Genomic DNA, 20,586 nt, shown 5'->3' with positions numbered 1-20,586 from the left:
TCCTGTTCGGCTGGCGGTCAGCAGCACCACCCAAAGCTGCAGACTGGCTGTCCGACCTCTCGGAATCTCTCCAAATGGATAAATTCAAATTCGTCATCCGACGGGCAGACGACGGCTTCCACAGAACGTGGGAGCCATTCACCCAATTGTTCCGGGACCTGTTTGTGGCCAACGAACAAGCGGAAGAATAGCCAGGTAGCCAAGAACCAGGGGAAAGTCGCCAAAGCATGAGAGGGAGAGATAGACCGAGAGGGAGGGGGACAGCTAAACCTAAGAGGAAAGAAAGGTGAATCACAGGAGGGGGGGGGGGGGGGGAGGCGGGGAGAGGGAAGAGACAGGGAACAAGAGAGGAGAACCAGGGAAGTGGGGGGGAGGCAGGGAAATGAGAGCCGGAAGGAAGGCACGGGATACAATAACGAACATGGCATCTCGAGGAGCAGGGAACGAGCAGAATAAAGACGAAAGACGGGAGGAACGGCAGAAGCGGAGGTGAGCGCGTGACGGCAGCGAGATCCGTCCAGGAGAAGCAAGCGACAACACCAAACCCATTCGAGTATTGCCCACTGTAATTGTTTCTCCGGCACCCAAATGTATATTTACCTCCCCGGTCTCCAGCCCCCCCGCCCTCCCCCCCACCAACAGTCGCCCACTTATGTGTTGTAAATAATTTTGCCAGGTGTACAGATTTGCTGCTGTTGAGCTGGTGCACAATACCCTACCAGTTCTATTTTATTTTTTATTGTATTTTTAAAAATTATTTACTATTTTCTTTTCTTTGGTATGTTTGGGTGCGCCCTTCACTTCTATACGTGTGTACATATATATATATATATATATGTCTCTTATCCTGTGTACATAACAATAAATATACTGGAAAAGTTTCTCCCAGAGCTGATGCAGATGAAAGGGCACAGCCGTGACATTCAGGAGGGGATGTCAGCTACATACCAGCGACTGCGTAGCCGCTTGGAGGAGTCCCAAAGGCTTCTTTCAGGGCAGATGTTGTCGACAATGCGTGGCACCAAGGCCAAGACTACTGGTGTGGTGACCGCAGTGGATATCCTGGAGCACGAGGTCAGCGTCTTGAGTGGTGGTGCCCAAGGCATGGCTCAGCCTGCGATTTAAAAAATAAATAAATTTAGAGCATCCAATTATTTTTTTTCCCAATTAAGGGGCTAAATTGCATGGCCAATCCACCTACCCTGCACATCTTTGGCTTGTGTGGGGTGAAACCCACACAGACACGGGGAAAATGTGCAAACTCCACAGGGACAGTAACCCAGGGCAGGGATTCGAACCCGGGTCCTCAGCGCTGTCGGCAGCAGTGCTAACCACTGTGCCGTGTGCCGCCTGGCTCAGCCTGTGATGATCATAGCTGAAGGCCTCGACATCATGCTCAGTCGCTGAAGAACGTGTCACAGGCGCAGGTGGATATTGTCGCGGTACTGCAGAGTGTGTTCCAATTGTTGAGGGATGTGTCCCAGATGCAGTTGGACATTACCGAGGCACTCCAGAGCATGGCCCAATCACTGAGGAGCATTGCTGAGGTGTCGACACCATGGTGCAGTTATTGGGGAGCCACCAGAACTGGCAGAGCCAGATGACTCAAAGGCCTCTGGAGCTCGCTCCAGCTTGCCCTCCATCCCATTGCAGCCTAGGGGCACCATCAGGGAGCAGGAAGCACTGGAGGCCTACTGGGGCCTTCCACCAAAGAGATGACGGCGGTTCTCCCGAATCACCCCATCCTGACAGCGCAACTCAAGGACAGTGGGCAAAGCAGGGTGACACGGCGATGTCTGTGGCACCGGCAAGTAGGACAGTGCCCTCCAGCTCCAGGCCCTCCAGTGAACGTCCGCCAAGGGCATCAAAGGCGCAGAAAGCAGCAGGCTGCCTCCAACTCTGATGTGCACCCTGGGGGCCCTAGACGTAGCAGTAGACCACGAACGATCAATAGGGTTGAGGATCACTGAGTGGACAATGGGGGGGAGGGTTAGCATAGCAGGCACAATCTGTAGCTGGGGGGAATGAAAATGTCAATTGGTCACTATTAAAACATATAATACCTGATACATGTGAAGCCTCTGACACATTAATCTTCATAGCGGGCCTGCCTGCAACCCCTGTTACCCTCTGCTCTCTTCATCCCGTCCCGGCCACAATGGGTCCAGGAACAAAAGCCCCCGATGCAGACCCCGTTCCACTGGCGGGTGAAACTATAACTAAGGGGGCATAGCCTCAAAATAAGGGGGTCCAGATTTAGGACTGAGTTGAAGAGGAACTTCTTCACCTAAGGGTTGTAAATCTGTGGAATTCCCTGCCCAGTGAAACAGTTGAGGCTACCTCATTGAATGTTTTCAAGGTAAAGATAAATAGATTTTTGAACAGTAAAGGAATTAAAGGTTATGGTGAGCGGGCGGCACTGTGAAGCCGAGTCCACAAAAACATCAGCCATGATTTTATTGAACGGCTGACCAGGCTCGAGGGGCCAGATGGCCTACTCCTGCTCCTAGTTCTTATGTTCAGAGGATGGGTGTGAGCATGCTGCCAGCAGAAAGACAGGACTTATGGATAAACTTAGGTGCACCAGAGCTTTCCTCATCGCGAATTATCATCACTCACCTTGTGGATTGACCCATTAACAGTGCCGGAACAAGCCCATCACCCTGGAGTGATGTTACATAGACCCTTGGAGGGTGGAACAGGATGGGCGTGGAGGAGGAAGCATGATGTTGGGGGGGGGGGGGGGCTTGGCAGGGAAGGAAGGAAATAGGGGGATTGGGGGAAGGACGTAAATGGGAAGGGGGTGGACTGAGGGGGGAGGAGTAAATGCGGGAGGGTTGGATTGGGTGAAAGGAGGGAAATGGGGGGAGGGGTTGAGCTGATGGACGTAGCCTCGTCCTATGTGAATCTGGTGAGGATGAGGGCCTCCCTGGTCCTCCAGGTGTGTCAGACCCTGGCCGCCACTGGCTCCAAATGTGGCTCTTCCGCAGGCTAGTCCTCCAGCCCCTCCTTGTCCGCCTCCTCCTCCTTCTCAGACGAGACTGCATGTCCCTCCTCCTCCTCCTCCTCTAGCATGCTGTCCCACTGCTGTGCCATGTTGTAGAGGGCACAGCAGACCACCAAAAGACCTTGGGGGGGGGGGGGGGGTTCTGCAGGGCACCATCAGTGCAGTCCAAGCATTGAGATTGCATTTTGAACAGTCCGATGAATCGCTCAATGACAGCTCGGGTGGCAACATGCGCCTCATTATATCGGGTCTCTGCCTCGGTCTCAGGCCTCACACCATCGTCATCTGGCAGGCCCTCTGCGAGTATCCCTTGTCCCCCAAGAGCGAACCCGTCATCCTGGGGTGGTCCTCAAAGACGCTAGGGATCTCCGAATGCCCCAGGGTGTAGCTGTCAAGCACGCTCCCTGGGTAGAGGATATACACGTGCATGATACGGAGGTGGTGGTCACACAGCACCTGAACATTCAGGGAGTGGAACCCTTCTTGTTAATAAATATAATATAAATTAATATAATACCCTGATACCCGGTGTACGTAAGGAGACATCTGTGGCATTCATTGCCCCCTGGACCTGGCGCAAATCGGCGATGGCAGAGAATACTGCAAGTCGGGCATCTTGGTGGGCTTGGTCCAGATTGATGGCGATGGACTGGATGCCCAGGTATACAGAGCATCCGTGACCTCCCGATTGCACCTGTGGGCTGTAGCTTGAGATGTGCCACACAGGTCCCCGCTTGAGCCCTGAAATGAGCCGGTTGCTTAAAGGTTCAGGACTGCAGTGACTTCCACAGCCACCGGGAGCAGGTGTCCTCTTCCTCCACGGGGTCCACAAAGACATGGCGCAGGTGCCGCACTGTCTCTTTGTTGAGGCGGAGTCTCTTGCGGCACATGGTTTCCGTCATCTCATCGAAAGACCAATGATGCCTGTACACCTTGGGCCACACTGCCCCCCCCCCCCCCCCTTCCCCCGGGTTCCTCCTCGGCATGATGGGCGGCTGGGTCTTCAGGGTGTTCGCCGTTCCCCTCCACATGGGGTGCCGCCTCCAGCCTACGTGATCACTGCTGTCACGTTCTCCGGCATCTGCCTGCATCAGCTGACACCAGCAATGTGAGGGGCAGCCTCTGCAGGATCCACACCAGCAAACATTTTGTAACATGGAAGGAATTGGAGTAGGAGTTGCTGGGTGTGAAGTGCTTTCACAACTAACAAGGCTAATTCGTCATTTGCAATAGTCTTCAGCTGTGAAGCTAGAGGCTGCTCACAGTCAAAGGGGGTGAAAGTGACATTCAGCATTGAAGGCACAGCAAAGCTCGGTTCTGGAAGTGTTTGGTGGGACACCCCGGCTGCACCTTACCGCTGTTGTGGGTCTCCACAATATTTAAAGATTGCTTGAAGGCCTCACAGATGCAAAGTTCCCACCTCTCCCAGCCCAGGGATGACCTCCAACCTGGAAAGGTTCAGCCCCCTGACCAAGATCAACACCCCTGAGGAGGACCCTCCCCCACCCTCCACCCCCTCCCGAGAACTGGGGCAGCAGCTCTGGTGCCCTTGAGCTGCATTCCAGAAAATGGAATTGGCTACTCAGCTCCTCACTTCCCCTCTGCGGCCATTGCGCCAGCTTCAGGTTTTTGAAAAGGAGTACTAGCAACGCCCGCGTGATATCTCGATGGCAAGTCGGGTAATTCACGGGAGACCGCTGCATTCGACTTCAATCCCGCTAATACAATTGAAATGACTGCAAATGAGGGTTAATGATATTCTTGCCAGCTTTGGGTGAGATCTGGAACTTGCCATCGGGAGTGGGTCGGGTGAAGTGCAAACTGGTTCGCGCCCAGCGCAAATCTCGATTTTGGCCTTTCCCGCTATTAACCCGGCAAGCCCTGATCCGCGACAGACACAACGCTGTGGTTGAATCGCACCTTACATTTCCTGAAGGGGCCAAAAGTAAACCCCAAATACGACTGACTTCCATAAATTGCTGCGACACCACTTTGATGTCAACATAAATCAATCTTTCTGATATTCATGGGACATTATTAAAGTTAACAGTAACATCTGACCCAAGCACTGATATTGGAAGCTCCTTTTATGTAGTATTGAGCCTATTATAGTTAACACGCACAAATGTAAACCTGAAGTTAATTTTGTTCAAAGCTAATGCAGTTTCTAAAATCAATAAAATCCAAGTAAACATTGCATGTACTGGGCAGTCAGCGAACGTGTCTAAAATTAATGCAGAGTATGCAGCCACAGATGAAGAGAAGTCTGAGCAAAAATCACTCATTAAATAGCAACTGAGAATTCTTTTCACGGTATTGCAGCAGGTGTTGTAGGGCAGAAACCTGGGCAAAATCTTGAAAACAGGAACAATGACTGGTTGCTAATGAGATGTGGAAGCTGAGATGGATGTGTGGAGTGAAATGAAAGGACAAAATCTGGAAGCAGGACAGGGGGGTCAGTGAAGATTGTGGGAGCATCGAAGAAAGTGGCTGAGAAGCGATTGAAATGGGGCTGGATTCCCCGGTTTCCCCGCCGCGTGTTTCATGGCGGTGCTTGTCAACGGGATTTCCCATTAAGCCAGCCACGCCGCCGGGAAACCCGCACTTCCAGCGGGAAAAGTGAATTGCAATGGGGAGAATTCCGGCCATGGTGTGGAATTCCAGACATTGCCGAGAGTGAGAGAGGGAAGTGAGTGACGGAGATGGGCCTGCCAGGAAGTTGGAGTAAAGGAAAGTCGAAAACTAGGTGCAAAGATGCAGGGATGAGAGACTTAGGCACAGCAGGATTGGGAGAGCAATGGGCGACTGACAGGAGATAGAGAAGGGTGATCAGTCAGCATTATGGTGAGCCCAAGTAAAACTAGAGAAGCTGAAAGACAAAGTATCAGCCTTTAGTCATTTGTTTACTTTGAAGAAATCTGAAACCATCACAGATCACTTCTAATTTTGCTTCAAAATAAGTTAAGGATTTTAAATTAAAATTCAAAAAAATTATATGATAGATCAAAATAGTTTGACCAGGCTTCCATATAGAAAATGCCACCCTAGCCAAAAATGAACAGGGGTACGTTTTGGGAATTAATTTCAGATGAAGTGAAAAATGCACTGCAGATTCAATTTTGTTTGCTTTAACTGTACCACCAAAGTGAATTTTACCCCTTACATCTTCATTCTTGAGCAGTAATGTTATGGAATGTCCCTAAGGATATCTATTATCTTGTGAGTAAACCGGTTAGCCATTTTCCATTTCAACGTCTTATTTGCATTGAAGCATCATGAAAATTTATACTGTTTAAGTGGCTCATTAGCTGCTTCAGGAGTGTTGAAGGATCATTACCGCAGCATTAAAAAAATGTTGTCGAACAAGAATTGTTTATTTAAACTTTCCCAAAATTTGAAAGTCAGTCACCAAAAACTCTTGACTTGTGACCAGGATTAATGAATGTTGAGGATAAATAAAGCATGTGGTGTCGATGAGTAAACAGGACAGGGAAAACGCTTTGACAATTAATGGCCAGATGTAAAGGACAGGAATACGTCATAGAGGGATTTAATTTTAATTTTAATATTCTTTATTGTCACAAGTAGGCTTACATTAACACTGCAATAACGTTACTGTGAAAAGCCTCTAGTCACCACATTCTGGCATTGCTCGGGTACATGGAGGGAGAATTCAGAATGTCCAATTCACCTCATAGAATCTCATAGAACTTACAATGCAGAAAGAGGCCACTCAACCCAATGAGCCTGCACCGACCCTTGGAAAGAGCACCCCACCCCATAACCCAGTAACCCACCCAACCTTTTGTTTGGTCACTAAGGGCAATTTATCATGGCCAATCCACCAAACCTGCACATCTTTGGACTGTGGGAGGAAACCGGAGCACCCGGAGGAAACCCACGCAGACACGGGGAGAACATACAGACTCCGCACAGACAGTGACCCGGGCCAGGAATCGAACCTGGGACCCTGGTGCTGTGAAGCAACAGTGCTAACCACTGTGCTACCATGCCGCGGAATTCCCAGCGGCATAGGGTGGCTTCAATGGGAATTCCCATTGGTAGAGATGGGACCAGAGAATCCCGCCGTCAATTCTAGTACTACAACATTTTTTTAAATGCTGCAGTAATGATCCTTCAACACTCCTAAAGCAGCTAATGAGCCACTTAACCAGAGAACACCACCACCAGCAAATGGCATGCCGCCTCCCGTCACCAATAAATACACAGCTGGGAGGCTGGAGAATCCCGCCCAGTGTAAGAAAAGGTCCCTGGCAGTGATTCTGGATATCTGAGGTTAGAATTCCCCCCAAAAACCACCAGATTTAGGTCAGAATAAATTGGTTTTATAGATTTCAACACAGACTTAAAAAGTTCCTCAGGAAATAGATATTGCAGATTGGGAAGGCGATGGAAATAGCATCTAAGATCTGTAGCGTCTAAGACAGGGGCTGGTTTAGCACAGTAAGCTAAATAGCTGGCTTGTAATGGAGAACAATGCCAGCAGCGCGGGTTCAATTCCCGTATCGGCCTCCCCAAACTGGTGCCGGAATGTGGCGACTAGGGGCTTTCACAGTAACTTCATTGAAGCCTACTTGTGACAATAAGTGATTATTATTATTAAGATCTTTGGCTTTATTAATAGAAGTTCAGTGTATAAGACTAAGGAAGCTATGCTAAATCTTTATTTCACATTGGTTGGGTCTCAGCTGGAATATTGTGTTCAATCCTGGGTACCAAGCTTTAAGAAGGATGTCAGGGCCTTAAAGGGAGTGGATAAGAGATTTACTGGAGTGGCACTTTTTATGTGGAGAGATTGGAGCCACAGCAAGTGTCCTCTTTAGAGGAGATATAGCAGTGATGTGTAATGGAGGCATTCAAAATCATGAACTAATTCAAAAGAGAAAATAGGGAAGAGCTTTTTTAAAAATCCTTTCATGTGATGTGGGCCTCACTGGCTGGGCCAACATTTATTATCCATCCCTAATTGCCTTTGACCTCAGTGCCTTGCTAGGCCATTTAGTGGGCAGCTAAGAGTCAACCACATTGCTGTGGGTCAAGAGTCACATGTAGGCCAGACCATGTAAGGATGGTAGATTTCCTTCCCTAAATGGCATTACTGAAGCAGATGGGTTTTTACAATATTCGATTTGTGGTCATCATTAGGCTTTTACTTCAAGATTTTAAATTGAATTCAAATTCTGACATCTGCCGTGGTGGGATTTGATCCCAGGTGCCCAGAGCATTACCCTGGACCTCTAAACTACGAGCCCAGTGACAGAAAAAGACTACACCACTGCCTTCCCAGTGCCAGAATGGTCAATAGCCGAAACATTTGAGATGATTTGGAAAAGAACCAGAGGTGATAATGAAGAAACCTTTTCTTAATGCAGTGAGTTGCTGCGATCTAGAATTCATAGTCTGAAAAGGTGGTGGAAGCAAATTCAAGAGGAACTTCCAAGAGAATAGTGTAAGTGGGTTGAGGGAAGAATTGTAGCGGGCTATGAGGAAAGAGCGGGAGAATGGTATTAATTGCACATCACTCTCCAAGAGCCAGCACGTGTGCAGTGAGTTTGAGTGACCTCGCTCTGTGCCTGTGTCAGTCAATGCTTCTTCTGATTCCAGAATTTGGGAGAAACAAACTTTATTAGATGGAAGTGATATATTTCTTTCGGTTTGTAGAAATATCACATATAGACCTTGAGGAATTCAAATGCTTTGGTCTCATAATGAATGCCTGCACCATTTACAGGGTACAGTTACGAAGATCTTCCTCCACGAAAGGAAGAAAAGCAGAGAAGACAGCTAACAGACTGTCTACCGGTAGCAGGTAAAATCAAACTGTTATTCGTGAACTGTGATATCTTCTGACGCAGCTGAAGGAGCATTGAGCTCACAGATCTTTGCATTAGGGTTGCCAACTCGGTTCCAGGAAGTCTCACCACCTGGGCGTTCCACCTCCAGCTGTAGCTGCCCCTCACTCCCACTTGTTGGTCAATTCCATGTCAATTCTTGGGAAAACAAACACTGGGGAATTGGATGATTCCTGATCAGGCTGTCTTTCTCTCCAACTGCCAAAAAAAAAACCCCCACCACTCTGATGATATGGGGCGGCACGGTAGTACAGTGATTAGCACAGTTGCTTCACAGTTCCAGGGTCTCAGGTTCGATTCCCGGCTTGGGTCACTGTCTGTGCGGCGTCTGCAAATTCTCCCCGTGTCTGCGTGGGTTTCCTCCGGGTGCTCCGGTTTCCTCCCACCGTCCAAAGATGTGCAGGTTCGGTGGATTGGTCATGATAAATTGCCCTTAGTGTCCAAAAAGGTTCGGTGGGGTTCCTGGGTTACGGGGATAGGGTGGAGGCGTGGTCTTAAGTAGGGTGCTCTTTCCAAGGGCTGGTGCAGACCCGATGGGCCGAATGGCCTCCTTCTGCACTGTAAATTCTCTGATTCTATGATATTTCCTCTGGGTTGCTCACAGAATTAGCGTGGAGATTAATCTTCAGTTCAATTAGACTTTAGGACAATCTTATGGGATGGGCAATCTTATCCATGTTACCAGGGAGGGAAGGGTGGAATCGAGAGGCCTCATTCTTGTGTTCTTTTTTCTTACCTGCACTCCTGCATATGTGGGAGTCAGCAGGTTAATCTCAACTGCACAAAAAATATTCAGCCCTTCTGGATTTCCTTTTGTTGCACATTGCTGGTAAATCGAGTATATTTTTAAGTGGGGTGAGCAATCTTGCTTGTGATATTGTGAATGAACAACAATAATGTTGGAACTACAATGCAGCTCTTTAACAGGATCTGGAAAGAGAAAACTTCAGGCAGTTATGTTTTGGATGGAACTCCTTCAGCGGAATATTTCTGACAAAATGTCTGGGGATTTTCTGCTTCTGCACTTAGCAGCCCTAAAGGAAGTGGAGATCGAGACCCATTGCATTAACTTTGTGCCTCAAATATGTGTCCCAAATCTTCTTAAGTTACCCAAACATCACATAACTGGGCCTGTGTCTGGGTTAAGCTTATAATGCCTCCCACTTCACATTCCTCTTCATCTGTGTAAGGCCCCCAACAAGGAGGCGCCAAAGGTAACGTAGTGCCCTGACTCCTGCCAGGGGACCCTGCAGTGTAAATTCAGCTGGCCGGCAATAGCCGTAAGGCCCCATTACCACCCTGTCAGGCCTATAGCTACATTTTTGTTTCTTTCTCTGAATCTAGCTCAAGACATGACCTTGCCAGGGGTGGGTCTGCTCTGGGAGTATCCAAAGCCATACAAGTGGCCAAGACCATGAAAATTGCAGACGTTTTTCCCCTCAGCAAGCCAGGGACCCGAGAGAAAAATCACAAATCAAATTCTCTCAGATAGGGGATTAGAAACACGCATAATTAGGATTGAGGAGAAATCCCGTTTAAATGATACATATTTTCACCAAATGGGCATTCACCTTTTGCAATTTTTCTGACGCCACACTGAATTCAGTTGGATATGTTTTCTACTCAAAGTTGTTGCAGACAAGGTTTTCTCCTGTGCTTGTCCCATTTCTCATCCGAAAAACAGATGTCGGCAGCTGAAGGTTGGAAACTGCCTCAGCCACTGGTGCCCAAAGTCTGCACTCGGAGACATCTTAAATATGCAAATGAGTGTCCTTCACTGGTTGTAGTGCTCTCGATGCAAATTTCAGGTACAAATGAACCAATGTGTGCCCGGCATGCTCCACCCTGGTGTACAAATCAATGAGTACCCACACAATAGGGCAGCATGGTAGCATTGTGGATAGCGCAATTGCTTCACAGCTCCAGGGTCCTAGGTTCGATTCCAGCTTGGGTCACTGTCTGTGCGGAGTCTGCACATCCTCCCCATGTGTGTGCGTGGGTTTCCTCCGGGTGCTCCGGTTTCCTCCCATAGTCCAAAGATGTGCAGGTTAGGTGGATTGGCCATGATAAATTGCCCTTAGTGTCCAAAATTGCCCTTAGTGTTAGGTGCGGTTACTGGGTTGTGGAGATAGGGTGGAGGTGTTGACCTTGGGTAGGGTGCTCTTTCCAAGAGCCGGTGCAGACTCGATGGGCCGAATGGCCTTCTTCTGCACTGTAAATTCTATGAATTCTATGAATGTCCTAGAATAGGCAGCTGAAAGCTGGCCAGAACAAGGAACAAAGACAATTGCAATCTCATTTTTGTGAGAACAGTACCTCCTTGGACATTGTCTGTCGTTTCAGGACTCTCACCCCCATCCCACCAACAACAACCAACATGTCGGATCGTTGCTTCCTCTTTTTCCCAACATCCTTGGTGGAAAGGTTCCATGAACCAGAGGGGAGTGTTTATTAATGGTAATGGGAATTACCTTTGTTATTCTCCTGTATCACAACCATCATTCTGGCAGAAGTCTAGTGCAAATCACATCCACGGGTATAGTTGAAGTTTGTGCCAAAGTTACGGCGATGTTGGGGTCGTGCAGTGGTTAACACTGCTGCCTCACGGTGCCGAGAACCCTGGTTCGATCCTGGTCCCGGGTCACTTTCCGCATGGAGTTTGCACATTCTCCCCATGTCTGCGTTGTCTCACCCTCACAACCCAAAGATGTGCAGGGTAGTAAGAATCTTTATTAGTATCACAAGTAGGCTTACAGTAACACTGCAATGAAGTTACTGTGAAAATTCCCTAGTCGCCTCAGTCCGGTGCCTGTTCAGGAGAGGGAGAATTCAGAATGTCGAATTCACCTAACAAGCACGTCTTTCACGACTTGTGGGAGGAAACCGAAGCACCCAGAGAAAACCCGCACAGATATGGGGAGAATGTGCAGACTCTGCACAGATAGTGACCCAAGCCGAGAATCAAACCTGGGTCCCTGGCGCTATGAAGCAACAATGCAAACCACTGTGCTACCGTGCTGCCTATTGGCCATGCTTAAATGCGCCTTAAAAATAAAAAAAATGTTAATTTTTAAAAAAGTTACACCGGTAGATTGGGAGAGACCACAAAAAGAATTCCTGGCAACTGTGATCGACAATCGGCAGTGTCTGACTGTATTATAATTTCAAGCATCAATTCTTGAGCATTATTAAAGTCAACAGCTCAATGGCCAGAGTAAATGACACCTTTAAACTTGCTGCTTCCTTGTGTAAAATACCTCATTCATGAAGTTAAAATTCTTTTCTTCCCCCATTGTACAGTGTGGCAAAAAAAATGTGGAAGTCTGTTGCTGTAAAGATCAACGATGTACAGCATGAAGCCTCATTTTGGCAGCCAATTAATATTAAATTGAATTAACATAATGTCTAATTCTTCAAAGAAAAATGTTCATCTGAAGAATTAAGGATTCTATTGGGGTAGAAAATACACTGAAAATATTTTTGACAAAATACTGGAATATTATCAGATACTTTGGTGTTTCTTTCCCCACATCTAGTGCTGGAAGGCAGAATTCCATCTGTTCCCATAGCGAACTTTTTCCCTGGAATAGGTCACTAGTTTTTTTGCCAGAGGCTTATAGCTTGAGGAGTGCCCCATCACATCAAGCAATGCTGGCCAGAGGTCTCTCCCATTCTAACCGCCAGCCATTGGAGTTCTTTGGAAGGATTTTGCAGACTGATATTCAACCTGTCGGTCGCGTTCTGAACGCACCTTCCTTCGCCATCAAATCCTGCGGTGGGACTCAAACTCAGAGCTTCTGACTCCGAGGTAGGAACGCAATCCACTGCGATACAACACCCCCATATAAACAAATATACACCAACGGGCAACTTAAACTGTAACTTGTCAGTCATTCATCAAAAGTAATCAGTTTTTTTCACTTTGTGATTTGAGTTTGTTAATAAATCAAATCAGTGAGTATGATGTTCAATGTTAATTGGATTGGTTATGTTATGGGTCAACACCTCCATTAAAGGAGCAGGTAGAAGAATGTGAAACCTATTAAGCGTTAGTTATCTCCAGCAGTCATTTCGAGTCCTGTGGTTCAAAGCATTGAAAACAGAAAATTGTTTCAAATACACAGCAGATTAATCAATATCGAAAGAGATTGCAAAGGATAATTTTTAAATAGGTGCCTTTACTGGAACTCAGCTCAAAGGTTTTGTTTTGACTCACTCTTCCAACTTGTTAATAATAGTATCTGATGGTTTAAAACTGTTAAATTGGCCTCCTGCCTACCTCTGAATTGTCAGGGGTTTCCAGCACAGAGATAGATGTGATAATGAGTCAGTTCTGCCCTGTGAATGCTGAATGCATGGTCTGCAGAGAATATTGCAGATGCATTCCAAAAGGTTTAGTTTGAAAACTAACGTAATGTAGCTGGGATAGTATCCCCAATGAAAGATATTGGACTTTAAAGTTGCACTGAAGTTCCAACAACTCCTTTCATCTTTAAAGTATTTGTAAACTTTCTAGAATAAAGTACTTTTGAAATCTTATGATCTCAGCATCAGACCCACCTCAGTAAATTCACTGATGCACTCAACTATTTTCATGTAGTATTTCTTCTCTTGCAATAACGCAACGGGCACGATTCAACTACACGGGAGCAAACTCCCATAGCGAGCTTGTTTAGCTGCATTTTTCCCGGCGCTCGTAGCGCTGAGAAGCCACTTGCGTCAAATGAGGGGCCTAAGTGGGGACGCATGGCCAAGGCTGCTAACAGCCCCATTTTCTACACCAAGATGCTCCGCTCGCTGGAACTCTTCAGTGTAGAGAGAGATCGGGATACCATTTTTAATTGGCATCCCCATTTCTGAGGCCCCCGACCTCCCCCAAGCCCCAGCACACGAGGGTCCCCCTCCCCTCCCACACCCCTTCAACATCCACGCAGGATACCTCCGGCCCAATCACCAGCACACAAAAAATGTCACCTTGGCACTGCCAACCTGGTGGTGCCTGTGCCAGCTGACAGTGCCACCTGGGCAGAACCAGGCTGGCACTGCCAGGGTCAGGATACCACCCTGCCCAAAGGGCATGCACCTGGGGGCCTCCAATTTCCTGGGAGACTCCCACGAGTGTCATTCCGCCTGGTCCCCATTTGTCAGGACCAGTGCAGAACGGCACTCACCCGGTGTCTTCAAGACAAAGGGGATATATCCCAATGCCTCAGGTACCTCGGGAATCTGCACATTAAAGTGTGACTAGCTGTCTTGCCTTAATATGCAGAGTTGATAAAAAATCTTCACGTCCACAATGGCCGGGATTTACTCGCGAGACCGCATTAGATGTCATGAGGTGTTGCGAGCCGGGTAGATCCCGGGAGCAGGGTCTCCCGGCTTTTATCAGCCATGCTGCGCTGTGGCGAGCTGCTTTTCGGGCACAGTGTAGCCGTTGCATTGCGGCCAATACGACTAACAACAGGATTGGACCATTCAGTCCCTCAAACCTGTTCGGAAATTCAATTGTATTAAGATTGATCATGCAGCTCAACTCCATTTTCCTCACCATGTCTCTTGATACACTTGCTCAACAAAAATCCGTTGACAAAAGCAAAACACAATACAATCTGAAATAAAAACAGGAAACGCTGGAATCACTCCGCAGCTCAGTCCGCATCGCTGGAGAGAGAAACAGTTTTTTGACTGTCCATCCCTCACTTGAAAGCTCCAACAACACTGTGGGTGGGATTTTCCACCCTCCCCCTGCGGAGTGTTTTCCAGTGTCAGCCATGGCTCGCCAGTGACCTTCGGCGGGCTCTTCCGGCCCCGCCGGTACGTATGACATTTTGTGTGGCTCGCACGTCCTGCTACAGCGTGTCACATTTGGCAGAACCGGAAGATCCCACAGTGGTAAGGGCTGGAAAATCCCACCCCTATCTACAGTCTTTCGTGGGGGAGAGTTCCAAATTTCTACATCTTCTTCCACATAAATGGATCAGAAAAGGTGCAGCTTACATTATGCAAGACCTGTAACACTAATCTTACTCCTCGTCTTCATGTGGCATGATACCTGTACACAGATTGGTTTTTCTACTATTTAGATTTTCTTGTGGGAATGGCGGTTTTTGTTTGCCTTCCGTTGTTCATCTTTTACTAATTTTCCGGGTTGGAGTGAAAAGGCCTTCTCATTCTCTTGTGGTTATGCTTTTCCCCTGCTCCTGACTCTCACATCTTCCTGTTTTTAGGGAATCTTTTGAAGGTCCAATCAGTATTCTGGCCTCTGCCAAGTCTGCAGTGCCACAGTTTGTGCCTTTCTCATGGTTCACGGACAGCAGCAAAGGATCAACATCCTCCAGTGGTACAATGTCACCCACTTGCTCTCCGAGGATGTCCTCCCAGGGAATCGCCCCGAAAAAGTCTGCTTCCCAGGTAGGGCCGTTGTTTGCTGTTACAATTGATTTTGGAGAGTAAGAACAGGTTTATGGGAAGTGTTACGGAAAGGAGGGGGATTTAATTTAAACAGCCCTGATCTCGCCAACCACCGCCCATCTGTAAGCAGAACGGTATTTTGATTTTACTTTCCCACTTTTATAAATGGTAGCGTATTTCCCAGCCCCTCATTTTGGGTGCGGGCCAATTTTTATGAATAATCCCACAGTTAACATAGGGAAAAATCAGAGGGTTATTCCCACATGCTTAAAATGTGAGGGGCTGGTGGGGGGTGTGGCTACGTAGCCCCCAGTGTATTCATACCATAAAAGAGGAATAGAAAAACAAAGAGTGACAGAGCAAAGATCACAGAGAAAAGACTTAGGCCGGGATTCTCCGATCCGGGTTCGCCCCGCCACACCTGCCATCGAAAACGGAGAGCTTGAAGCTCAACCAAAACTCTATTCACTGCAGCGGAACCAGAGAATCCCGCTGGTGTAAATGGATGGAGAATTCTGGCCATATTGTTTCACATGAGCCCGGAGTCCAGAATCAAAGTCTAATGGTGTACGTCCTTTCACGGGCCAGCAGGCTGAGGACTGTTGCTGCATAATTCACTTTTCCAGTAGCGGTGACTTCCAGAATGGGACAGGCATGTAGACAGGAATTAATCTTGCAGGCACTGGTATAGAAGTGCAGAAGTCCCAATAGAAAATGTGTCGATGGGGGTCAGGCATTTAAACCTGGGCAAATCTCTGGTTCTAAGCTGCTGCTTGCGAGATGGAAGATAACAGATTGTGATTTTCAGCGCCACACGGCAATGTGACATATTCCACCAGCTTGGCCGGGGGTGGGGGGAGGGGGTTGTGTCATGTGACTCCTATCTCTCCACTTTACTTTGACAAAGGATGTATATTCCTTAGTTTGTATTCTTGAGAGTGGTAATGTTTGAACCATTAAGAATTTCAAAAGAGGTTTCAGGGTCTGTGGTCCGGGTAGGTTGGAAGTCTCCATTGGCCAAACCTGACTTAAGAAATGTAAATTACCTTTGTATAGTTCTCTTGGAAGTTGGTCTTCTGCAGCTCACTGACTCATTGATGTCTCTTCCGAGATAACGAGATGATCAGCTTCTAGAAATGTCAGAAAGTTTATTTTGTTTGAATCATAGACAGCCATGATTTCAGTCATTTTAAAGTCTTTGCCCAGTTTTTAAAAAAATGATAAATTAGCCATGATGATATACATATATTTTATACAAGTACAGAGTGAGTTCTTAGTCCCCCGACTGGCAGTTCTACATGTGTAAGTTGTTGCACGTTCTACTAAAGGAACAGTTTCTCTTAAAATTTCAAAAGGTGACACTAATATTGTTGCTAAATAACCTTTAGTCTGGTGCTTAATGGTTGTGGCTAGGTATTTTAAGGATTGTGAGAAAACTGAAGCAGCAATACATAGGGTGGCACGATGGCACAGTGGTTAACACTACTGCCTGCAACGCCAGGGACCCGGAATCGATTCCAGCTTTGGGTGACTGTCTGTATGGAGTTTGCACATTCTCCCCGTGTCTGCGCGAGTTTCCTCCCACAGTCCAAAGATGTGCAGGTTAAGGGGAATAGCCATGATAAATTGACCCTTAGTGTCCAAAGGTTGGGTGAGGCTGCGGGGGATTGGGGCTGGGTGGGGTGGTCTTTCGAAGAGTTGGTGCAGACTCGATGGGCTGAATGGCCTCCTTCTGCACTGTAGGGATTCCATGATTCCATGATTAGTGTGACCAAATAAGACGCAATGCAAATGTTTGTATGTTATGACCACATATCATTTTATAATGTGTGGACAATGACATTTAGAAACAAAGCATAACAGGCACCAAGTGGTATTTATGATATGTTTGAAAATGTTGTTCTATTGTGAACATGTAGTAAATAGCATAGGAAATAAAGTATTACAGATTTTCTTTGCTATAAGTGGTGAATATTAACAGCTTTCTGGTCACAAAGATGCATTTTCTTCATGAAATATATCCTTTTGTTCAAAGGAAAAGATAAAGAAGGGGATTTGCGGCATTCCAATGTTACTGGCATAATTTCAAAGAGGTGTGATTTGCATATATCACGTTGTGTGTTTATAAGCAAAAGACAAAGATTTGCCAAACACTTTCTCGAGCAAATAATCACATCCTTCTGATAACAGGATAGAAATTAACTTCCAGTACAGGATATTTTAATCTATTATAATCCAGACATCTGTTTTGTGTTATTAACAGTGTATATCGTCCAAGTACAATTGCTTATATGGTAAGGTGAGAGTCAGTGCACTTGACAAGAGCAATGTGTGTACATGTTCTTTCTGTCTGCAAAGAACAAGGCTCTGTGTGTTAATATATGTAGTTTCCATTACATGGAAATGTGCCTGCTTCATTTTAACAAAATAAGTGATAAGAACTTGCTGGTTCATTCCTCAGAAAAATGCCTTGACCAATCAGAGACAAGCTGCCTATTTTGAATTGTCAGACAAAGCTTGGGAATTAATTGTCGGTCACCATTAACTGATGCATTCTCCATGCACGTTAGCACAGTAGTTAGCACTGTTACGTCACAGCGCCAGGGTCCCAGGTTCGATTCCCGCTTGGGTCACGGTCTGTGCGGAGTCTGCACATTCTCCCTTTGCCTGCGTGGATTTCCTCTGGGTGCTCTGGTTTCCTCCCACAAGTCCTGAAAGACGAGCTTGTTAGGTGAATTGGACATTCTGAATTCTCCCTCAGTGTACCTGAACAGGCGCCGGAGTGTGGTGGCTAGGGGATTTTCACAGTAACTTCATTGCAGTGTTAATGTAAGCCTACTTGTGACAATCATAAAGATTATTATTTTGATTAAACGTGCCAACCAATGAGCACTCTCTTCTCAGACAGTATAAACTTGTTGTTTCCTCTGACATTGGTATACTTGCGATTGTCCTGATGAGTACAAGATGAAAAACTTTGACAACATTTCTTTTTTCAGTAAGACTCAAGTTCTATACTATCAAACGATTGTATGTCCTATTATTTTGCCTGATTGGGCTGGTTTCTGAGTGTTTGTGATTATTTAAATGATTTTCATCAGAAACCTGAACTATAATGTACCTAGCACAATTACAAACACATTTTGGATGCAATTTCCCGATTGCGCCCAAAGTAGAAACTCTACCCGGTGAATGTACAGAGTTGCAGGGGTAATTTTTGGAATGCTTGGGGATGTAATTAATGAAAGTCTCATCACGCAATTCCCTTCTGGCCAGAAGTTTCTACTCTTGTTTTCGTCGGCAGAGAACGGCGGGGGTGGAAGTTCTCGCGAGAAAACAAAAGCGGGTTTCACGCCGACGTGAATGTGTGACGTGATTGTTCTTTCCCGCCATCGGGGGCGCATTTTCGGAGGTTCAATGTTGGGAGCATCTTTTGATTACACTATCTGTACCTAAATCATCCCCTCCCCAACCTCACCGCATAAAGAAGTCCATTGACATCGCCATGACATCGGACGTCGTGAAACCCCACTGGCCTCCCAAGGAGTGCACCTGACGAGCATACCTTCCAGAGGGTCACAGCTGAGTGTATCGCTCAGAGGGGGCGAGGGTCACGCCTGGGCACTTCGCAGGCACCACTCAGCTGCTACACCCAGCACTGTCTGGGCAATGCCCCCTGTGCCAACAGACTACTAATATGGTGTATTTTAACCTGCCTGAATAGTACAAAAATTGCTTGACAGGGTCTTCTTCACAGTAAGACTTAGAAGAGTGCTGAACAACATATCCATTCAAAGTGATTGAAGTAATCAGCACCATTCTGGTGCTCTTTGTATGGAAGAAAATATAACTACCCTCGTATCTATTTTACGTTGATAGAATTTTAAACATTCAATAAGATATTGGATTCACCAGTTTTAAACTGCATTCAACCACAGCATGTCCCAAGGGTTGCTTTCTGTGCTCACAATATTGGTTAAATATGCTAAGATGATTCCTTTTCAAAAATTAATGAAGCCTATGGAAATGTTAGCACCACTTATGACTATGTATTGAATACACTTCGCTGCAGTTTGCCAAATATCCTTACTTTGAGCTCAATTATAAAATATTGTATGAATGCACATGGAATGTGTGCAAAGTCATATGAACCAGTAAGAGACGATTGCTTTCTAACAAAACTGTAAATCAATCTCTTTACACAGATTGGACAGATTCGAAGGTGGTGGGCACTCTGTCAATTACCTACCCAACCCATGGAGGTGAAAATTGCCGTCCGTCTTCTTTATAAATAACGCACTAGATCTGTCCTCAAGAATGAAACACACTTAAAGACATAAGAATCTCTATGGAATGAGGCCTGTATGGTGGTTGGGATAAATCTCATGTTGGTGGGGGGAGTTGGATTAAGGGTCTTGTGTTTGTTTGGGAATCAGGAGCATTGTGGCTACGTGTGAGATTTGGAGGCCTTGCAATGGGATGGTGACGAATCAAGGGGAAAGTCTTTGGAAAAAGGATGGAGAGGGAGGAAGGGGACGGGATGAAGGCTACTCAGAGAGACACCATGAGCAAGAGGTAGGTCTGAAGACATTTACCTCCCAAATTCACTGAGCCATTACATTTATTATAATTCTTAGAGGTGGTAATGAGAAGGATAGATAAAGGGGAACCAGAAAATGTAATATACTTGGATTTCCAAAAAGGTTTTCAATGAGGTACTACAAAAAGGCTACTTAATAAGGTAATAGCCCATGGTGTTGGGGGCAGTATATCAGCATGGCTAGAGGATTGGCTTACTAATGGAAGACAAAGTTTTGGGATAAGAGATGTATTTTCAAGATGGCAAACTGCAACTAGTGCAGTACCACAGGGTACTGGGTACAATGTATATTAATGACTTGGGTGAGGGAAGTGAATGTACAATTACCAAGTTTGTGGATGGCACAAAAATAGGTGGGGAGGCAAATGGTGACGATGCCACAAAGAGCCTACAGAAGGATATCGACAGGTTAAGTGAATGGGCAAAAACTTGGCAGATGCAATATAATGTAGGAAAATGTGAAGTTATGCACTTTGGTAGGAAGAATAATGGAGCTGAATATTATTGAAATGGAGAAAGACTGTTGAAATTTGCACCACAAAGGGATTTGTGGGGTCCTCATGCATAAATCACAAAAAGCTAGCAAACAGGTTCAGCAAGTAATAAGGAAGGCAAATGGAATGCTGGGCTTTATTTCAAATTTTAGCATAAAAATAGGGAAGTTCTGCTAAAACTATAAAACTATACAATTAGAC

At 46.3% G+C, this 20,586-nt stretch overlaps 1 protein-coding gene across 1 annotated transcript in view; it reads left to right on the top strand.

Annotated features, from left to right (window-relative positions):
• LOC140398454 (sterile alpha motif domain-containing protein 14-like) overlaps window positions 1-20,586 on the top strand; it is a 495,360-nt gene that overhangs the window by 398,340 nt on the left and 76,434 nt on the right. The window contains exons 6-7 of the mRNA XM_072487148.1: window positions 8,760-8,837; window positions 15,108-15,291. Of these exons, the coding sequence (XP_072343249.1) occupies window positions 8,760-8,837; window positions 15,108-15,291 (262 nt within the window). The remainder of the gene's footprint in view (window positions 1-8,759; window positions 8,838-15,107; window positions 15,292-20,586) is intronic.

This window comes from Scyliorhinus torazame, chromosome 21, assembly GCF_047496885.1.
Source record: "Scyliorhinus torazame isolate Kashiwa2021f chromosome 21, sScyTor2.1, whole genome shotgun sequence".
Lineage (NCBI taxonomy): Eukaryota > Metazoa > Chordata > Chondrichthyes > Carcharhiniformes > Scyliorhinidae > Scyliorhinus > Scyliorhinus torazame.
The sequence above is the reverse complement of the archived record's forward strand: the minus strand, read 5'-3'. Positions and strand labels throughout refer to the sequence as shown.